Genomic DNA, 17,348 nt, shown 5'->3' with positions numbered 1-17,348 from the left:
GTTAAGATCATCTTATAAGTGTTGGGTCATTTGCACCGTCGGTGTATAGAATAATTTCCATTCAAACATGCCCCTTATTTATACCAGCAATCTCGGTAATTCTAAAGTAACGGCGCACAAAAATTCATAGAAGTAAATAAATACATGATCTCGTTTCAAAAAAAATAAATACACGATCTTGTTGGATAAAGCCCAAATTGTTGTTATAATTGGGCTTCAACACCCACCAAGCCGTAAAGTTGGGGTTTGGTAGGTTTAAACTCCCGCTCGAATTCAAAACTTGAATCCTGAATCGTCAATAGTCTCAGATCCATTTCCAGAGAGAGAGAGAGAGAGAGAGCGATGGAGAAACCCACAGACGAAGAAGAGAAGCCTGTAATGCTCAGAATCGCTCAAATCCTAGACGAGGCTCGCGCCTCCAACGCCATCCACAACCGGAAATGCAAGGAGCTCTACGCCCTCCGCTCCAAAACGGCGTCGTCTTCTGTCTTCTTCACATCCTTCTGCAAAACCCTACTCCCGCTGTTCGCCTTCCAGAGACGCGCCGCCTCCGCCGAGCGCATCGTTCGCTTCGTCTCCGCCTTCGCCACCGGCAGAGACCCTGACCAAAGCGACGCTGCTTTCTTGGATGAATTCCTCAGCTTCCTTTTGACTGCTTCTACTGCTTCTAATCGGACGGCGAGGTTCCGGGCCTGCCAGATTATTTCGGAGGTAAAGCCTTCTAGTTTAGTTGCTTTGGTCAATTGTGGGGAATTGAGAGGCATTTAGGGTTTCTGCTTTTTTTTTTTCTTCTTCCAATTTTTATTTTTTGATTACTGAGAATTGAAATTGGAAGAAGAGGAAGACATAATTTTGATGACGACTTGATGTGTGGGTTTGTAGCTGGAAGTAGATGCATAATTTTCTTTTTCTAATTGAGGGCTTTGCTGAATTTGAGAGAAGCCCTAAATGAGTAGGATCGGATTGTAGCTCTGTAGTAATTGCGTTACTGATTCTAGTATGACTTTCTTTCTTACCCTGAATTACTGGTGATATGGAAGGGAGCCCGACTATTTTGATGCTTGGCTGTTGTTCATTTGGATACACAAACCCCCATTAGATATTAATTGTTTGCCGAATTTACAGACTTCGGAATCTGAAATGTCACCGTTGGTTTGGTTTATGAGAGTAGGAAGGGAATGTCTCATTCATCATAGTGTTTAATCATGTCATGTCCTTGAACTAGGTGGGGTCTTTTTTACCACCATAAGAAAGGGGTGAGATTAGACAGTTGCTTATTTTAGGCATTCCATAAGAACACTAAAGCCTCTACAGATGGATTTTATAGTGTATTTTCTTTTTGTTTCATCCCACCAAACAACAGGCCTGAAGACAAAACCCACTGCCCTGTGGATCATCATAACAAAACAATTCGAATTAGTAGGTCAACTGGAATGTAAATTATCCCCAAGTAGGGACATATGGCTTTTGGTTGCTCTAGATCTTGTATATAAATTACTTCTCCAGAAGCTGCGGAATCCTTTATAATTGTGAACTTGGTTTGGAGATAGCAATTCTAAATGTTCATTTCCTCATGGTAACTCTTCTTGAAAAAAGAAGTGTCTAATATGGTATTAACTTTGAGACACTGACTTCTAAACCTGAGTTCTGTAAGTAACATTTAATTGTCTACTATAAATATGCACTATATTTGAATCTATATGGTGAGATTTCACTAGCTTCTCTGATGCTTGACCAGATTTTTAATAATCTTCCCCCATGATTGCATGAAGTTCTGGCGTAGAGATTTCGTGCTTCTCACCACTTTTGTGTTCCCTAGCATGACGAAAAGTTTGTTTTTGTAGATCATTATGCAATTACCGGATGATGCAGAAGTAAGCAGTGAACTTTGGGATGAAGTAATAGACTGTATGATGTTGCGTGCGGGGGACAAGATCCCTGTGATTCGTACAGTTGCAGTTAGGGCGCTTTCACGTTTTGCAAGTGATTGTGAGAACAGTGATATCGTTGATTTATTTCTTGAGATGCTTCCTGTAGAACAAATTGTGGTGAGTGCATCTACTGGTTTAAATATATACATGCTCTGTAGTGCAGTTGGTAGATTGAAATACAATGCTTTTCTCCTTTTTTCTGTTCACAGACTTAAAAAACATTAACATATAACAATAGTATCCACCTGTTTAGGAATATTTCAGTATACTTTTTGTTTATTGAAATTTGGATCTTAATTTCTGGACACTCACAAACACCCTATTTTGCATACTTTTCCAATGCATAGCTTGTATTACTATTATAAACCAATAGAAATAAATATAATTGAATACTTTTATTAATCTTTATGGTTTATTACCCTCGTATGGCTGTACTTATAATTCAGTAGAAACTTGTTTCTTTATTATCCAACATTGGCACTTTTGCAGGAGGTTCGGAAGACAATAGTGCTCTCTCTACCTCCTTCAAATGCAACCGCACAAGCAATCATTGATTGCACATTAGATGTCAGTGAATCAGTGCGAAAAGCAGCATACTGTGTTCTAGCCAGTAAATTTCCTCTTCAAAGCCTCAGGTAAGCTTATGGTACAATGTCAATTTTATACCCTTTTTGAACCTCTTGCAGCTGTATTCCAACATCTGATGGAAAACAAGGGGGATACTACTACAATTTGGAAAAAGAAAAAAGTTAATAAAGTAGAATGACCATGTTTAAATTGGAAGAATGGGGGAAATATGTAATTTTTGAAATGGGAGAATGGTTTAAGTTACATATCAATAATGATCATATTTTAGTCCTTTTGCTTTATAACAATGGACTCTCTTTTAACTACTGTATGCCATATATTAGCTCTGGGTGTTGTTACCTATCTCGACTATTACAATCAGCTACTATATTATCTAATGCTTCAAGTGGAATTTGTTTTTGTTATAAAAAGAAAATGTTGTTTTTTTTCAGTGTCCTTTTTTTGGGTATAATTGTAAGATTTTTCCCTCAATTTCATTTGCCTTTTTTTTTTTTTTTTGTAGTATCAAGCATAGAACATTAATTCTTCGGAGGGGACTTGCCGATCGTTCTCTTGCTGTTTCAAAGGAGTGTCTTAAATTAATGAAAGATGAATGGCTGAACAAGTGCTGCAATGGAGATCCTTTAGTACTTCTCAAGTATCTTGATGTGGAAACCTATGAAATGGTCGGGGAGTCTGTAGCAGGGGCCTTGTTAAAAGGTGGTGAAATTAAAGTACCTGAAGGTGAAAGTATCCGGCAGTGCATATTGTCTAACAGTGAAAGAGCTGAAGGTTTGATACAGTTCTCAATCTTTTTCACTACTTAAATGTATATTGTAAGGGAATGGGGGGAACATTGATGTGTAGGACTGATCCATTTAGTATGACTCTTTACTAAGCCGAACTTGCTATAACAGACTTGACCATTAACATTCTTATAAACAAGGGACATGCATTAAATTATGATAATCCTAGCAGACTCAAGGTCTGCAACTGCAATTGTGGAGAAAGTGTACTGAGATGATTGTCCCTCTTGATTTTGTTGTCTTCTAGACTAATTAAGTTGCATGAATGATATATTGAATACAGTAGTTACTAAAATAGAATTAACTAAAGATACTTCTTTTTAACATGGCAGTCTGAAGGTGCTGGTGCAGGTCTTCTTGAGAATTTGAACGTTGATTTCACTAATTGGTCTTGTCTTGTCTTGTTTTTTTGTTTTATTGTTTGTTTTAAAGTGTTTCCCAATGTCTTTGCTGAACTTGGATATTAGTTTTGGACATCCTTCTAGTTCTGATCATTTTGAGGATATATATATGTATGTGTGTGTGTGTGTGTGTGTGTGTGTGTATGTATGTATGTATATGTATATATAACTTCCTTATTCAATCTCTGATGCCACAAATATTGATTCAACTTTCCAAGTTCTCATATAACTAAATAAGTTGGTGATGTGTCCTGTCACAACTCACAGATAATAACTAGATTGATCTAGGTTCTTTTATGCACTTCTGTACAAAATTAGCTTTTGTATATGATTCTGTTAAGTTCCTTGAACTGATGATTTTGGAACCATTCTTTGAGTAACTAAACTGATTTGGTGCTTTGCCATAGATTGGGAAACATTATATGTAGATTTTTACATTAGAGAAGTTAGCCTGTTTCGGTGATCATGTTTTTCAATGTTATTATAGAAGACTCAGAACGTTGCACACCAAACATCCAACTGATGGAAGCGGAGGTTGCACTTTACTGGAGGATGATATGTAGGCACCTGCAGATGGAGGCACAAGTAAGTTTGCCTGTCATTTCCGTTTAGTTATTTTTTTTTTTCTACATTTTCTGTTAACTATTTGGTTTTGTTTTATGTCTTACCACCACTCACAAAAAAAGAAGAGTAACAGTAAGCTTGAGTCTTTATGCCAAATTGGACTGACTTTGGCTTAGTTATGCCAAATTGGACTGTTTTTCTTTTTCTTTGATTCCTGTACTATGAAGTGTCGATGTCATGTTATGTGTTAAAATTATAAAGTAGAATAGAGTTGAATGGGCATTACTTACAAGTTAAGGGTAATCTTGTTGGGAGCTCATTGATCTATTATTCTTGAAGTTATATATATACTGAATTAAGTAAACTTGCTCCTCAGTATCTAAGAGTCCGAACTTGTGCTTGGACAGGAGAAAGGCTCTGATGCTGCTTCTACTATGGGCACCGAGGCAGCAGTGTATGCTGCAGAAGCTACAGACAACAATGACCTTCTTGAGAGAATCCTGCCAGCAACAATTTCTGATTATATAGATTTAGTCAAATCTCACATTGATGCTGGTGTGTATAAGCTCCACTTGGTTGAGAATATTGATTATATCCAACTCCATATCCTAACTTGATAATATCCTTTCAGGTTCCAATTATCGCTTTGCATGTCGACAGCTACTATTGCTTGGTGCAATGCTTGATTTTTCGGATACATCAAACAGGAAGGTTGCTAGTACATTTGTTCTGGAACTGCTCCATAAGCCTTTCGATCATGAAGTAGATGAGTATGGGAACATGGTTGTTATAGGAGATGGAATAAATCTTGGTGGTGATCGAGATTGGTCTGATGCGGTGTATGGGTTGGCAAGCAAGGTGCATGCTGCCAGTGGTGAATTTGAAGAAGTTGTTCTTAGGGTTGTAGAGGAGCTCGCTCTCCCTTGCAGGGAGAGAACAGCCGATTTTATGCAGTGGATGCACTGTCTTGCTGTTTTTGGCCTTTGCTTAGAGAAGGCAAAATCACATCAGTCGATCAAAGGGAGAGCTATTGAACCTGTTGAACTACTGCAATCTCTGTTGCTTCCGGCGGTATTGAACTTAATTTTTGTCACTTGCTTAATTGATAGAGTCCCCTGTTTTCATTCCTGTTGAATTCTTAAAGACTTGGGAATGACTGAATGAGTGTCTGGTTTTGGTTTTAACTTGGTGTATTGTCTAGTCTTCCGCTTAAGAAAAAGCAGGGAGGCTAAATTTTTAAGTGTGATCTTTTTTCAAAATTTATTGCGAGTTGCTGTTAGGGAAAAAATGAAATGCTAGGGTCCAAATGTCTATGCAACTCAGGATTGTTATAAATCTAGATTCTAGATTTAAATAAGCCAGAAATATACTCTTTTATGAAGTACTGCAAACTTCCCCAATGAATATGTGCTTGAAGGTAGTGTGTTGTAGCGTTATAATTGTCTGGCTAGAGTTACTTTTCTTCTTCTTCTATTATATTTTATTAAATTTTTTTTTTTTTTGGGACAATCTTCTTCTATTTGCCATGCTAGGGTCCAAATGTCTATGCAACTCAGGATTGTTATAAATCTAGATTCTAGATTTAAATAAGCCAGAAATATACTCTTTTATGAAGTACTGCAAACTTCCCCAATGAATATGTGCTTGAAGGTAGTGTGTTGTAGCGTTATAATTGTCTGGCTAGAGTTACTTTTCTTCTTCTTCTATTATATTTTATTAATTTTTTTTTTTTTTTGGGACAATCTTCTTCTATTTGCCATGGACCATGTAAAAGCTACTGTTGTTTGTGTATTTTATTTTATGTATGTTTGCTTTTTTTTTTTTAATTTTTTTTTATAGTTTATTTTATATTATACTATTTATTTATTTTGGAATGAGTTACAACTTTTCTGTATTCTGAAATTGCAGGCAAAACATTCTCACTTGGACGTGCAGAGGATTGCAGTTAGGTGCCTCGGGCTTTTTGGGTTGTTAGAGAAAAGGCCAAGTGAGGAACTAGTAAAGCAGTTAAAGCTTTCTTTTGTTAAGGGCCCTGCTCCAATTAGCATAGTGGCTTGTAAGGCATTGTTTGATATTGGGATGTGGCATCAACCTCAGGAAGTTGATAGGACTGTGGGTCAGAACATGTCATCGCAATTTCAAGACTATGGGATGACTTCTAGTCCCTTAGACATTTCTGATATGGATGGGAACTTGAATCTTAAATTGCTTGATCTTTTGTATGCTGGACTTCTTAAGGATGATTGGGACAATTCTGTGCCTAGTGAAGAGAATGAGTCTGTTCAAGGTGCACTTGGGGAGGGCTTTGCAAAAATTCTTCTCCTAAGTGAGAATTACCAAAGCATACCTGCTTGTTTAAATCCTTTGCTTTTATCCAAGCTCATTACCTTGTACTTCAGCAATGAATCTAAGGAGTTGCAGAGGTAGCTTGATTTGTGCCTTCTTTATACCTTATCGTTTTACTGGTGTAATCTTCCTCACTGAACACATTACTTTTTATCCAGGTTGAAACAGTGCTTATCTGTGTTCTTTGAGCATTACCCTTCCCTCTCGGCCAATCACAAGGAAAGTAGTGAAATTGGTTGGAAATGTTGTCAAATTAATTTTTTACTAGTCTAATAGCCTGAAATCAAGTGGTTACTTATGTGCAGAAGTGTATATCCAAGGCTTTCATTCCTGTCATGCGTTCTATGTGGCCCGGTGTCAATGGCAATGCTGGAGGTTCTGCGTCTGTGGTGTCTAATATGCGTAAACGTGCAGTCCAAGTATCACGTTTCATGCTGCAGATGATCCAGGCCCCTCTATATGCAAAGGAGACTGAGGATGACAGAAACACTAGGGACCAACCAGAAGTTATAGATGGTACCGTGGAACCACCACTTGAGAGTGGGGAGGAAGGGCTTGCAATACGCATAGCCACAGAGGTGAGTTTGAAACTGTGGAATTGAATCACTCATACTATATGGTTAATTCTCGACTTTGATTAAATATTTCAATTTTCTTAAATTTTCCAAAATATTCCATATACTGAAGCTGTGCTTTTGCATCATACATACTGATGTAGGTTTTATTAGTCTTGATCATTCAGATATTAACCATTTTTTTTTAACTTAAATGGTTTTGCTAAATATGGAAATCTACTTTTAAATGCCTGATGCATGTTAGATCTTATTGTTTAAGGAAGTGCAAAAAAAAAAATAAGCCAAGACATAACCAAAAAGGAATAGAAAAGCAGGCAACTATCTTTTGGACAAAGGCTTGTTGCTACTTTTATGTTGTCACTTGTTACCAAAAGATACATACCGAGAAAAAAAAATCCACCTTCTAAAATCATATGCGATCTCAATGAAACATAACGAATGGGTCAAGATTTCTTGTGATAAGCAAAGGTTGTACTCTTTACACTCTTTTGATCAGTATTTTACTATTACTCTCATTCAATAGTATTTTGTTGTTAAAAAAATTATAAAAATTATGAGGTAACTTGAGGCAATTTCATTATGATTCCAAAACTAATTTTGCAGACTGATCTGATGTACTTTGAATTATATGTATCATGTATGTCATAAAATTTTTAGTGGATCCTTGCTGTATAGATAGATCACTGTAGTACTTGGTTTAGAAATTTCCTTCAGCACCTGGCTTTAGGCCCTTTGATTGAAGACTTCTGCAACCTTAAGCTTATGAATTACCTGGCTTTCTGCTTTATACAGGTGGCAGCCTTCCCTACAAAGAAGACTCCTGCAGAGAGGTCATATGTGTCAGCACTATGTAGAATACTTGTTTTACTCCAATTTCGGGTATCAGAGCAAGAAGCAATCCAGTTAATGAGGAGGCTTTTAGTTCGTGTGGCTGAATCTGTATTGGCAGAGAAAGATCTTGTGAAGGAGTTGAGGCGAATGGCTGACCGTCTCCAGGCATTATATAAACATCCTGACCTGGAAATATCACAAGATCAAGCTAATCTTATATTTGGTAAAATCCTTACTGTGTTATTTCAGAATTATCTAATCCCTTTATAAATTAAGTCTAGAAATTTGTTTTGAAATAATTCTAATGAATCAAGGTACTAACTTGATTTTGATCAGTCCAGAATGGAGGAGAATGTTATGTTTAGAAATTATTGTTTGTCCTTATTCTCAATCATATCATTTCATTCTCTGCATCACTATAAATATCCTCTGAATTGAATGATTTTCTCTATTTGCACTACTTTTGCTAACTGCATGGGAAATAGTGTTATCTTGGCATCATTTGGGACAAAATAACTGCTGCAAGTAAACAAGAATACATTTATTTCTATATTCATGTAAAACATCTGCTAGGTGTTTTTCACTGCTGAATTACATGTTGGCCTGCCTGCCTGCAATCACGAGCATATTTTGTTTGTGTTAGAAGTTGAAAGGAAAGATTGGATTAGGTTGCTATCTGGTTATATAAAGTTGGACTTTCCTCATGTTTGGGGACTGCTAACTCTTCTACGATTACAATCTCCGTAATTCCTCTTCTTTTCTATTTTGTAGGAAGGTTAGAACTAGATTTCAACTTGGAATCCAATATATCTGCTGAAATGCCGCAAACACCAGCTCCTTGCTCAAGCAGACCAACACGTACCAGAAGACGAGTCAGGCAAGAGGAGGAATCTTCTGATGAAGATAGTTCGCCCACCTCTGTTGTTCCTAATAGTGTTGGCCCTATGAGCTCTCGTTCACAGAGAGCAAGCAAGACTGCAGCACTGACCAAGATAACGACTGCCATTACAGCCCCCACGATTGATGAAGATGATGAAGAGGAAGAAAGCTCAGGGGTGACATCTGATGACGATTCTGATGGCTCTGATTAGTTTCTCATTGTTTGGGTTGGCATGTTAAGATATATTTAGTAATGCAATGATCATTGCCTGAACGGTATCACTTGTATGGTCTAATGAGTAAGTTTACAGAATTTGTACAGGTCTGTGCACATGGGTGTTTAAAGATGTATGTTATTTGGACTGTCTGCACTCAGTTCATTGGTTTTAAGCTTTTAGCTTGTGGTTTACCATATGACGAATTAAGCTAATGATATTGTGTCTGGTGCTTGGAGCTTTCAAATACTCGACTGAAAAGCTTAGAGAAGTATCGTATCACCAATTTCTCTTTGTAGTCCTCAATATGTAACTTCTCTTGGTTACTTAGGCCGACTTCTTCAATTTCTAGAATCCCAGTATCTGAAGTCCAGCAGAATAGAAAATGTGTAAATTGACAGTTAGAGAGTAATGATTATTGATGATAATAAAGTGGATAAATGACTTCCAACTTGTAGATGATAAAAATGAAAACTACTGTTAATGGAAACACAACTTTATTGGGGCAGTCCAAAAACAACTGAAAAACAAGAGCCTAAATTGCTATACATTTCTACCATAGTTAGATCGTCGGACTGCCATACCCCGTCGCTAGGAAATAGGAACATGATCCTCCAAACAACTAGAATCCTCCTTAACACACCATCAGAAGTCTGCCCACAGGCAATCTGCCTTGGTGCCCGAGAAAACTAAAAGAGTCCGTCGACTCCTTTTTTGAGTTTCAGAAGGTTTAAATTAAATGAGTGTATGTAGACGTTTGTTTTCATGTCTGGTGTTCCTTGTCTTTTTTTATTGGAGATCCCAGAGATACGATCGGCCGAGCTTACTAACCAAACGACTCTTCACAAAAGAACTTGAACATTACCTGAACGTACCGAACCGGCTGGAGTTCCTCTAACAGCCTGTTAGGAATAGTTTCCCAGATTTCACGGAGAAAACTGTTATCTGCAATGTTCATGTAATGTCTCTATCAGTATCGTGTCGTGTCCTGATTATGGGGCTTCACATTTTTCAAAGATCTGACACCTCTATCAGCTCAAACTAAAAAAAAAAAAAAAAAAAGGGTTATACACCTCCCGACCCTCAAAAGAAAAAAGAAGAAAAAAAGAAAAAGAAAAGATCTCTGCTCTGGCACGAAAACTATGCCAAAATCGTTACTCGAGCTGACTTGAGCGTCAGAGGGTTTTTGTAACCCTTCTGACTGTCTCTTTTTGTTTTGCGGGTCATCATGAGCAGAAGCCAAGCTTACCCCATAGTTTATCGACCTACACAACTCAGTTCACTCTTTAGTTACTTATTGTAACCAAGAAGAAAAAGAAGTAATAAGTTATATTGATATGGAACTAGATGAACAACTAGAAAACAATAAAGAAAGCAAACACAAAGAACCCAAAGATTTATAATGGCTCACTCAATCAGTATGCTTGAGCTATGTCCATTTTCGAAGCCACAAAGAAATTCCACTATGATCAATCGGAGAAAATACAACCAGAATTTATAAATAAACTCTCTCTACTCTAAACACCAATGCACCCAAGATCTCTTCAATTCAACTAGAGAAGTAACAATATTCACTTCTCAACCAATTACAAAGCAACTCCACATTCCATAAAACTTTTAAGCTTCATCTTCATATATGGCAGTGACATTGTACAAAATGAGAGATGGTGTTTTTGGTTTCTGTATTGTTTCTCTATTCTCTCATACAAAACGGGCTCCACAATTACAGACACACAAAATTACAAAATCTTTCAGCCCAATGAAAAACCGTGTAGGTATTCAATCATGATTTATCATTATCAATATAAACCGTTCAAATTGAACCTATTTATTTGATCTAGTTCGATACCTTAACAACTTTCAATTTGGCTAAAACTTGCATAAGTGATTTATCCATGGACATTGAAATACTGAACAGTCGAGATATCAATATATATATGAACGAAAGTGAGTTTCTAAAATGACCAAATGACCTGTTTTAGTGAGGGTCGTTTTTTTTTTAATTATTTTAAGGATTCGCTTGTGGCACCCATTTTTTGACCACATATCAACATCTCGACCGTTCAGTTTTTCGGTCTCTATGAGCATAACACTTAAACAAATTTTCAGCCAAATTGATAATCATTAAGACATTCATAATTGTGATTTACCATTATGAACATGAACGGTTCAAGTTGGACAGATTTGGTCCATCCATTGATTTGATCTTGCTTGGTACCTTTATGATCATTAATTTGGATGAAAATTTACAGAATGATCTATTCATTAAGTCTTAAAAACTGAATGGTTAAGAGGCCTATATGTGAAAAAAATTGAGTCCCACAAAAGATATCTTAAAATGACAAAAAAAAAAAAAATAATAATCCCTTAATAGAAGGACTCTCATAGGACACACATACGCACAGTTTTTGTAGCAGTGTAGCCCTCACATTCAATTAACTAGATACCGTGTGGATTTGACGTGGTCTTCAATTTGGCTAGGCCTTACCAAGTATAGCTAATTTAGAAGTTACAAAAGCAGATAAATCCAACCTGCACATTATCAAGAATGTATCTGTAAAATCCATTTCATCACTGCTTTTCAATACTTTATCTGAGTTAAGCATCCATCTGCTTACCGCACTTAAAAGCTATGAAATGTCAGGTTTAGTACACACCATATAATACATTAAGCTAGTAACAACACTAATATAAGAAACTTTAGGACAAAGTAAAATAATAATTTTAAATTTTAAAGGTACTCTAGGCACACAGAGCAAAGCCAGAGAGCAAACTCCAAAAGATCTAAAAATCTCGTCCAGCAGCGACCAACTCTGTGTGGCCCTGGCTTGTTGTCGTTGTGTTGCTACCGGACAAGAATTGTGTTATTGCCCCTGGTCTGGGATCGGTGGGCTTAGAGCAAGTTCACCCGTAGTCAAGAAATGTCAAGGTTGAAAAGTCAAGAATTCGACCAGTCAAGTTACTGTTCACTGCCACCGGACATGGGTTTCCACCCGTTTTTTTCTTGACCAGTCAAGACTGTTCATTTTTCACTGTTCATCCGGATTTTAACTGTTCAATGAGTGTTTTCACTGTTTATTTGTACTGTTCATTTTTTGCTATTCATTGCATTTTTTTTTTTTTGGCTTTTAAAATTAAAATATATTTGATGATAATAATGGAGATTTATGGATAATTATGCAATTTGGCTAATGTCTATGTTTTTTTATGTCAGTGTGATTTTAATTTGGTTTGTATTATGTTTATTATGTGCTATGATTTTGAATATAAGGTGTGTGCTTTAATAAGAGGAATTTTCAAATACAACTTGCTTATTTCATTAAATTGTTGCTTACATAAATGAAAAACTAGGAATAAATACAATACAATTACACAACATGCATAATCACCTAATTATTCAAATCATGATCCTCATCCTCTCTAGGAATCCAATTTGTGTTTGAAGGTTCATCATTAGGGTTAGGGTTGGTGGAAGGTGTAACTATGAACTCTAATTTTTTGGGTGTGAGATGTAAAAAAAATGGTAGGTATTTATAGATAAATTTTTAGAATTTTTTACAATTTATTTTGTTACCGTTTATTAACGTTACAATTTTTTTCCTTACTGTTTTGTTACCTCACATATATAATCATACATATTAATTGCCTAGCCGTCAGATCTGCCTTCACTATTCAATCCAACGGTCTGGATCATTTGACCGTTGGGCCCTCAAATTCCAAACCAGCCAATTCTGGTGTGCTAGGCGACGAAAAAGATGCAGACGCCAGCTGGAGCTTCCTGATTCGTCCGTGCGCTCCAGTCTCCCTCTTCTCCGCGTCTATCTCTGCGCCCTGACGTCAACCACTGTTCTCTCCACTTCCGACGTGGCAACTGGGCCTCTCCTTCGACTGGTCAAGAAATTAGTCAGGGCTTTGCCCTTTTTCTTCCCTTGGGTCATCAAAAGCCAAGTTTTGGCTGGGTAAATTAGGCCCGGTGGAGCAGTGGAAATGGAAATGCCCAGTCACCACATCATGTTTCCCTGCTGGTGCCCTGTCAAAACGAGACCGTTGCACTTGCTCTTAGAGGCGATGGTGAGTGATTGGCATTGATTCTGGCTTGAAGCTACTCAGTGGCAAGGACGTTCATTAGCATAAGTGTAAGTGACTATGACTGGCGGCATGGTGGGGTTTGGTTTGTTCCAATATCTCCAAGTGGCGGCGACAATGGTGACATTGTGGGAGCAATCAAGTGGTAGGTGCGTAGGAGTCTGATTTCTGTTTGGATTTGGGATTGCTGCAGAGGTTTCGTGGCTGTTCTCTGGTGCTGGCATCGGGGTGACGTGGTGGCGGTGGACGGTGAGCTGTGTTGGTGGTAGCGCGTGAGATTGGTCTAAGCCAGTCCTATTGGGCTTTGGGCTCTATCATGTCCTTTGGGCCATAGTGGGCTCCTAATGTTAATTAGTTTGTTTTTCTTATAATTCTCTACTTTTTTAGGGAAATATACTTGCTAGTTCTTAGTGAGTGCTAATGAGTGACGGTTACTTTGCCTATTTGCTATGTTTGAGTGTTATCATAGCTTATGGGCTCACTTTTATTAAGTAAGCAGTAAATGTTTAATGAGTGGTCTATCCCTAGATACCATCGTGATACCATCACAACTTCTTGTTTGAAATGACTATTGTGGCTTGAATATCAATGACAAGTCATTATAGACTGTATTTGAAAAAAAAAAAAAAACTTTAGCCATGTAAATAAACTCACCATCAGTGCTACGAGACAATAAATTTAAGCTTGAAATGAGAAGCAAAAGGTGCACTTATAGGTTTAGTGTTATTGGTCATGCCAAATCAATGTAGTACATTCTTTAAATATTATTTTTATGACAAACAAATTTTGCCTTTTGATCTATCTCTTTCAATTTCATGTCCAATTTTTTTTTAATTTCTCCCAAGTTCATTTCAAATTCATAGCTCAATTGTTATAATTTTTCACAGAAATACATGCTAGTACAATTCTTTATCCAAGAAGTATATTTCCATTTATAAAATTGAAAAATTATAAGATTTAATATGTCATCTAACACGTCATACCTAACACCTCATAGACTCCGTATAATGTGAATGATTCCGTTTTCCATTTTTTCGTCTGCATGCTTTTTTCTTTTACACATTTATTCTTCTAATTGGTTGCATGCTACATCTTCATCACTTTCTTAGATTGGTTCAACAATCATGACATTTTGACGGAGTGAAGCACTATGAATGCTTCTTTCTGGAATGAAGTCGACTCAATTATAATAATAAAAACAAGGTCTCTGAATAAGTGACACATAATGGCTAACGATAATCATAAATTACATGTTAAGTTCTTAGAAAGCATATAAAAAATTGGTTATAAAATTCAACCCCGGCCGACACGTAGCTGAGTGTCCAATAATCATGCGTCATTTGAAGACTTACTTATGGAATATTGATTCCACTAGTAAGATACTTGCGTGCAAAAATTGGCAACTCATGTGGAAACTCTTTGATATGTTCATATTATTGAGAAAATGTGGAATTCCAGTGACTAGATGAAGAGCTGGGCATGCACAATGCCTTAATTAATAATAGCTACAGAGTTTGGAATAATGTTTCACAAAAAAAAACAAAAGGAATAGCTTTGCAATTGCATGCCTTTTTTCTATAGATGTAGACGTGATGAGGTTTTGATTTTACACTAGGACTAGAGGCGTGGGGTACTCCTACTGCTTACTACAATGGAAAAGACAAAACCCATTTTGGTAGAAGGTCGGCCAAAAGTTTTGAAGGCCTTGGTGGATAAGGTTTCTTACAATTAAAAGAAAAAAAGAAAAAGAAAATTACTTTAAGGTTTAATCAAGCCGAGTTTAAATTACTGTATGGTTCCCTATTAATTTGTATGCTTTGGTCTACTATTTGCTTCCCTCACTGATAGTGGTACAGGAGTTTTTGTGGTGCCCTTAGTTGCTGATTAAGGGGTGATCTATGTAGATGAGACATCAACAAGAAAAAAAAGAATCATGGGTAGGCATGCTGCTTTTACCATTCATTCCTTTCAGGATCAGTCGTGGTTTTACAATCATGGGTTAGCCGTATTTTGTGTGGTGCGAATCTTTTAACAGTTGCCAGTTCATTTAAGACTTTATTTCATTTCTGTTACGGTTTCTTTTAACTGTGGCGGAAGAACTTTAGAAGTAGATATTTCTTTTAATGTTCATTGACCTAAGTTTAAAATTTGCTCTCTCATTTTTTTTTTTTTTTTGTGAGGTATAAAATATTATTTCTTTATTTTAATTTTTATTTAAAGATGGATGACGAAAATCTAGGTTGTACTACAACTCCATCTTTTGTACTTTGAATGTTAAGTATTTTTTGATATTATCGGCTTGGAAATGTGGTCTACACATGATGGTGCCATAAAAGTGGATTATTTTTCAGAAAAAGAAAGAAAAAAAAAAAGGGGGTAAGAAAAAGAGGTATGGTTGATAATGAAATGAGGAAAAAGGTGAAGCTATGTGTCACTGACACGTACTCGTTCAATGCGTGCCACAACCTTCCATCATATACCAACAAAACAATGAAATGGTCCCTTCTATCATTTTCCCGATGAAAATGGTCCCATTACCGACTTGCCCTTTGCCCCTAATCCCTAACCCTGATCCATTATGTCTATAAATCTAATTATCAAAACAAAGCATCATTTTCTTGCCAAAAAAAACATCATTTCAACTTAATGTGAATCGCCAAGTATACGAATACATTACCAATCGAAAAGGACTCTTAGAGTAAGTTCACCAGTTGAGTCAACGGGTTACCTACTATTCACTACTTTTTAGTGTTTATTTTCACTATCTGGGTCACGGGCTCAGTTTTCAAATTGACCTGGTCACCAAAATCACTTTCTGGGTCATTTTCGTGACCTACAAACTGATTCGGTGACCCAGATCAGTTTGAAAACTGCGCCAGTAACCCAGATGGTGGAAATAAATACTAAAAAATAGTAAACAGTGGATGACCCGGTGACATAATAAGTGAACTTGCTCCTACAAGAGTTTCATTTCCAAACAGTAAGAAGGATACATTCTCAAATCTAAACTCCAATGTCAATTGTGCATTTGTGCGCCGATTTTAGAACTTTCGAACGAGGACTTTGGCACATGCGCTCATGAAAGGAGAGTAGAAGTAGATAATGCTATTCTATTGTTTTTTCTTCTCGTTACATTTTATTTAAGACTTTAAATGTGTAAACTCCATTAATATATAGGGGGTGGTTCAGCTGTCCTTTTTGGGATAACAGAAAACACAGGATCCTAAACCAATATTTCAAATAATTCATTTTCTTATTACCGTCACGACTCACACCACAAATAAAATACAATCTGTGGGTTTTAATATTATACATGGTTTTGATTTCCAAGGATTCTGTTCCTTTTCTAAACCACAAAAGAAAAGAAAAGAAAAAAGGATTCTGTTCTTTTTGTTTTGCTTATATAAGACCCCTGGTGGTTTCGTTCAGCTCCAAAGAATCTCTTCTATCCAAAACTAAAACTAAAAGAACAGGAAACCACCAAACATGGTAGCTATAGTATCTCAACAAAACATGGTTTCTCGCACAGGAAGGCACTTGCAGCGCTACAGCAAAGGTCGTCGCCAAGTCGTAGGGTTCGTCTCCATCTCTTTTTTCTCTTTTTAATTCAAACAAGCTGATCAGTTTTTCTGAGTGTTCGATTGTTTTGGATGAGGGATTTATATCTGTAGTGCATTGCTTAACTGTTACTGAAGTTGGGTACACTTAGATGACACGAAAGGGATGAATTTCATTCTCATAGTAGCTGGAAAACACTAACTGATAAACACGAGATCCAAGCTAGGTCAACATATGGAGTTGTAACTTGGAACAGGAGAAAAACTAACTGAGATTGATCTATATATGTTTGGTTACTGATGGAGGTCACTACTGTTGCAGATGTATTCCATATAGATATAAAAATTCCAAGCAGTGTCCCTCAAAGGATGATGATGCAAACGAAGTAGAAGTTCTTGTCATTACTTCACAAAAGGGCAAAGGGATGCTCTTCCCAAAGGTACCCAAAATTACTTCTTTCAAGACAGTTGGTCAGGGATTATTTGATTTCTTGCCCTGATTGAATCTAAATCACTCAATTTTCAATTGACTCATAACAGGGAGGGTGGGAATTAGATGAATCCAAGGAAGGGGCAGCCTCTCGAGAGAC

At 36.8% G+C, this 17,348-nt stretch overlaps 2 protein-coding genes across 3 annotated transcripts; both read left to right on the top strand.

Moving 5' to 3' along the window:
• Positions 1 to 282: 282 nt before the first annotated feature.
• On the top strand, positions 283 to 9,378 carry LOC133723760 (uncharacterized). Of its 2 annotated transcripts, none has more exons than XM_062150628.1 (12): positions 283 to 711; positions 1,845 to 2,048; positions 2,421 to 2,566; positions 3,022 to 3,290; positions 4,196 to 4,290; positions 4,677 to 4,824; positions 4,901 to 5,340; positions 6,178 to 6,692; positions 6,774 to 6,834; positions 6,921 to 7,193; positions 7,983 to 8,244; positions 8,793 to 9,378. In XM_062150628.1, the coding sequence occupies exons 1-12, from the start codon at positions 343 to 345 to the stop codon at positions 9,110 to 9,112; spliced, it is 3,102 nt and encodes a 1,033-aa protein (XP_062006612.1). In that variant the 5' UTR covers positions 283 to 342; the 3' UTR covers positions 9,113 to 9,378. The 2 variants fall into 2 exon arrangements, with proteins under 2 accessions (XP_062006612.1, XP_062006611.1); XM_062150627.1 differs by having other exon boundaries at positions 284 to 711; positions 4,193 to 4,290; positions 8,793 to 9,377.
• Positions 9,379 to 16,543: 7,165 nt separating this feature from the next.
• Positions 16,544 to 17,346, top strand: LOC133723176 (nudix hydrolase 17, mitochondrial-like; the record flags this gene model as incomplete). Its single annotated transcript, XM_062150000.1, has 3 exons — positions 16,544 to 16,776; positions 17,081 to 17,198; positions 17,299 to 17,346. Coding segments are annotated over exons 1-3 (255 nt in total), but the record flags the coding sequence as incomplete, so codon positions are not given.
• Positions 17,347 to 17,348: the final 2 nt, after the last annotated feature.

Source organism: Rosa rugosa, chromosome 7 (genome assembly GCF_958449725.1).
Source record: "Rosa rugosa chromosome 7, drRosRugo1.1, whole genome shotgun sequence".
NCBI lineage: Eukaryota > Viridiplantae > Streptophyta > Magnoliopsida > Rosales > Rosaceae > Rosa > Rosa rugosa.
Note: the sequence above shows the minus strand (reverse complement) of the source record. Positions and strands in the feature narration are given on the sequence as shown.

Excerpts from the sequence above, each read along its gene's own strand:
- LOC133723760 (XM_062150627.1), top strand. The coding sequence starts at position 343 with ATGGAGAAACCCACAGACGAAGAAGAGAAGCCTGTAATGCTCAGAATC. Across the intron at positions 3,291-4,192 it reads TAACAGTGAAAGAGCTGAAG|AAGACTCAGAACGTTGCACA; the intron begins GTTTGATACAGT and ends ATGTTATTATAG. Across the intron at positions 5,341-6,177 it reads AATCTCTGTTGCTTCCGGCG|GCAAAACATTCTCACTTGGA; the intron begins GTATTGAACTTA and ends CTGAAATTGCAG.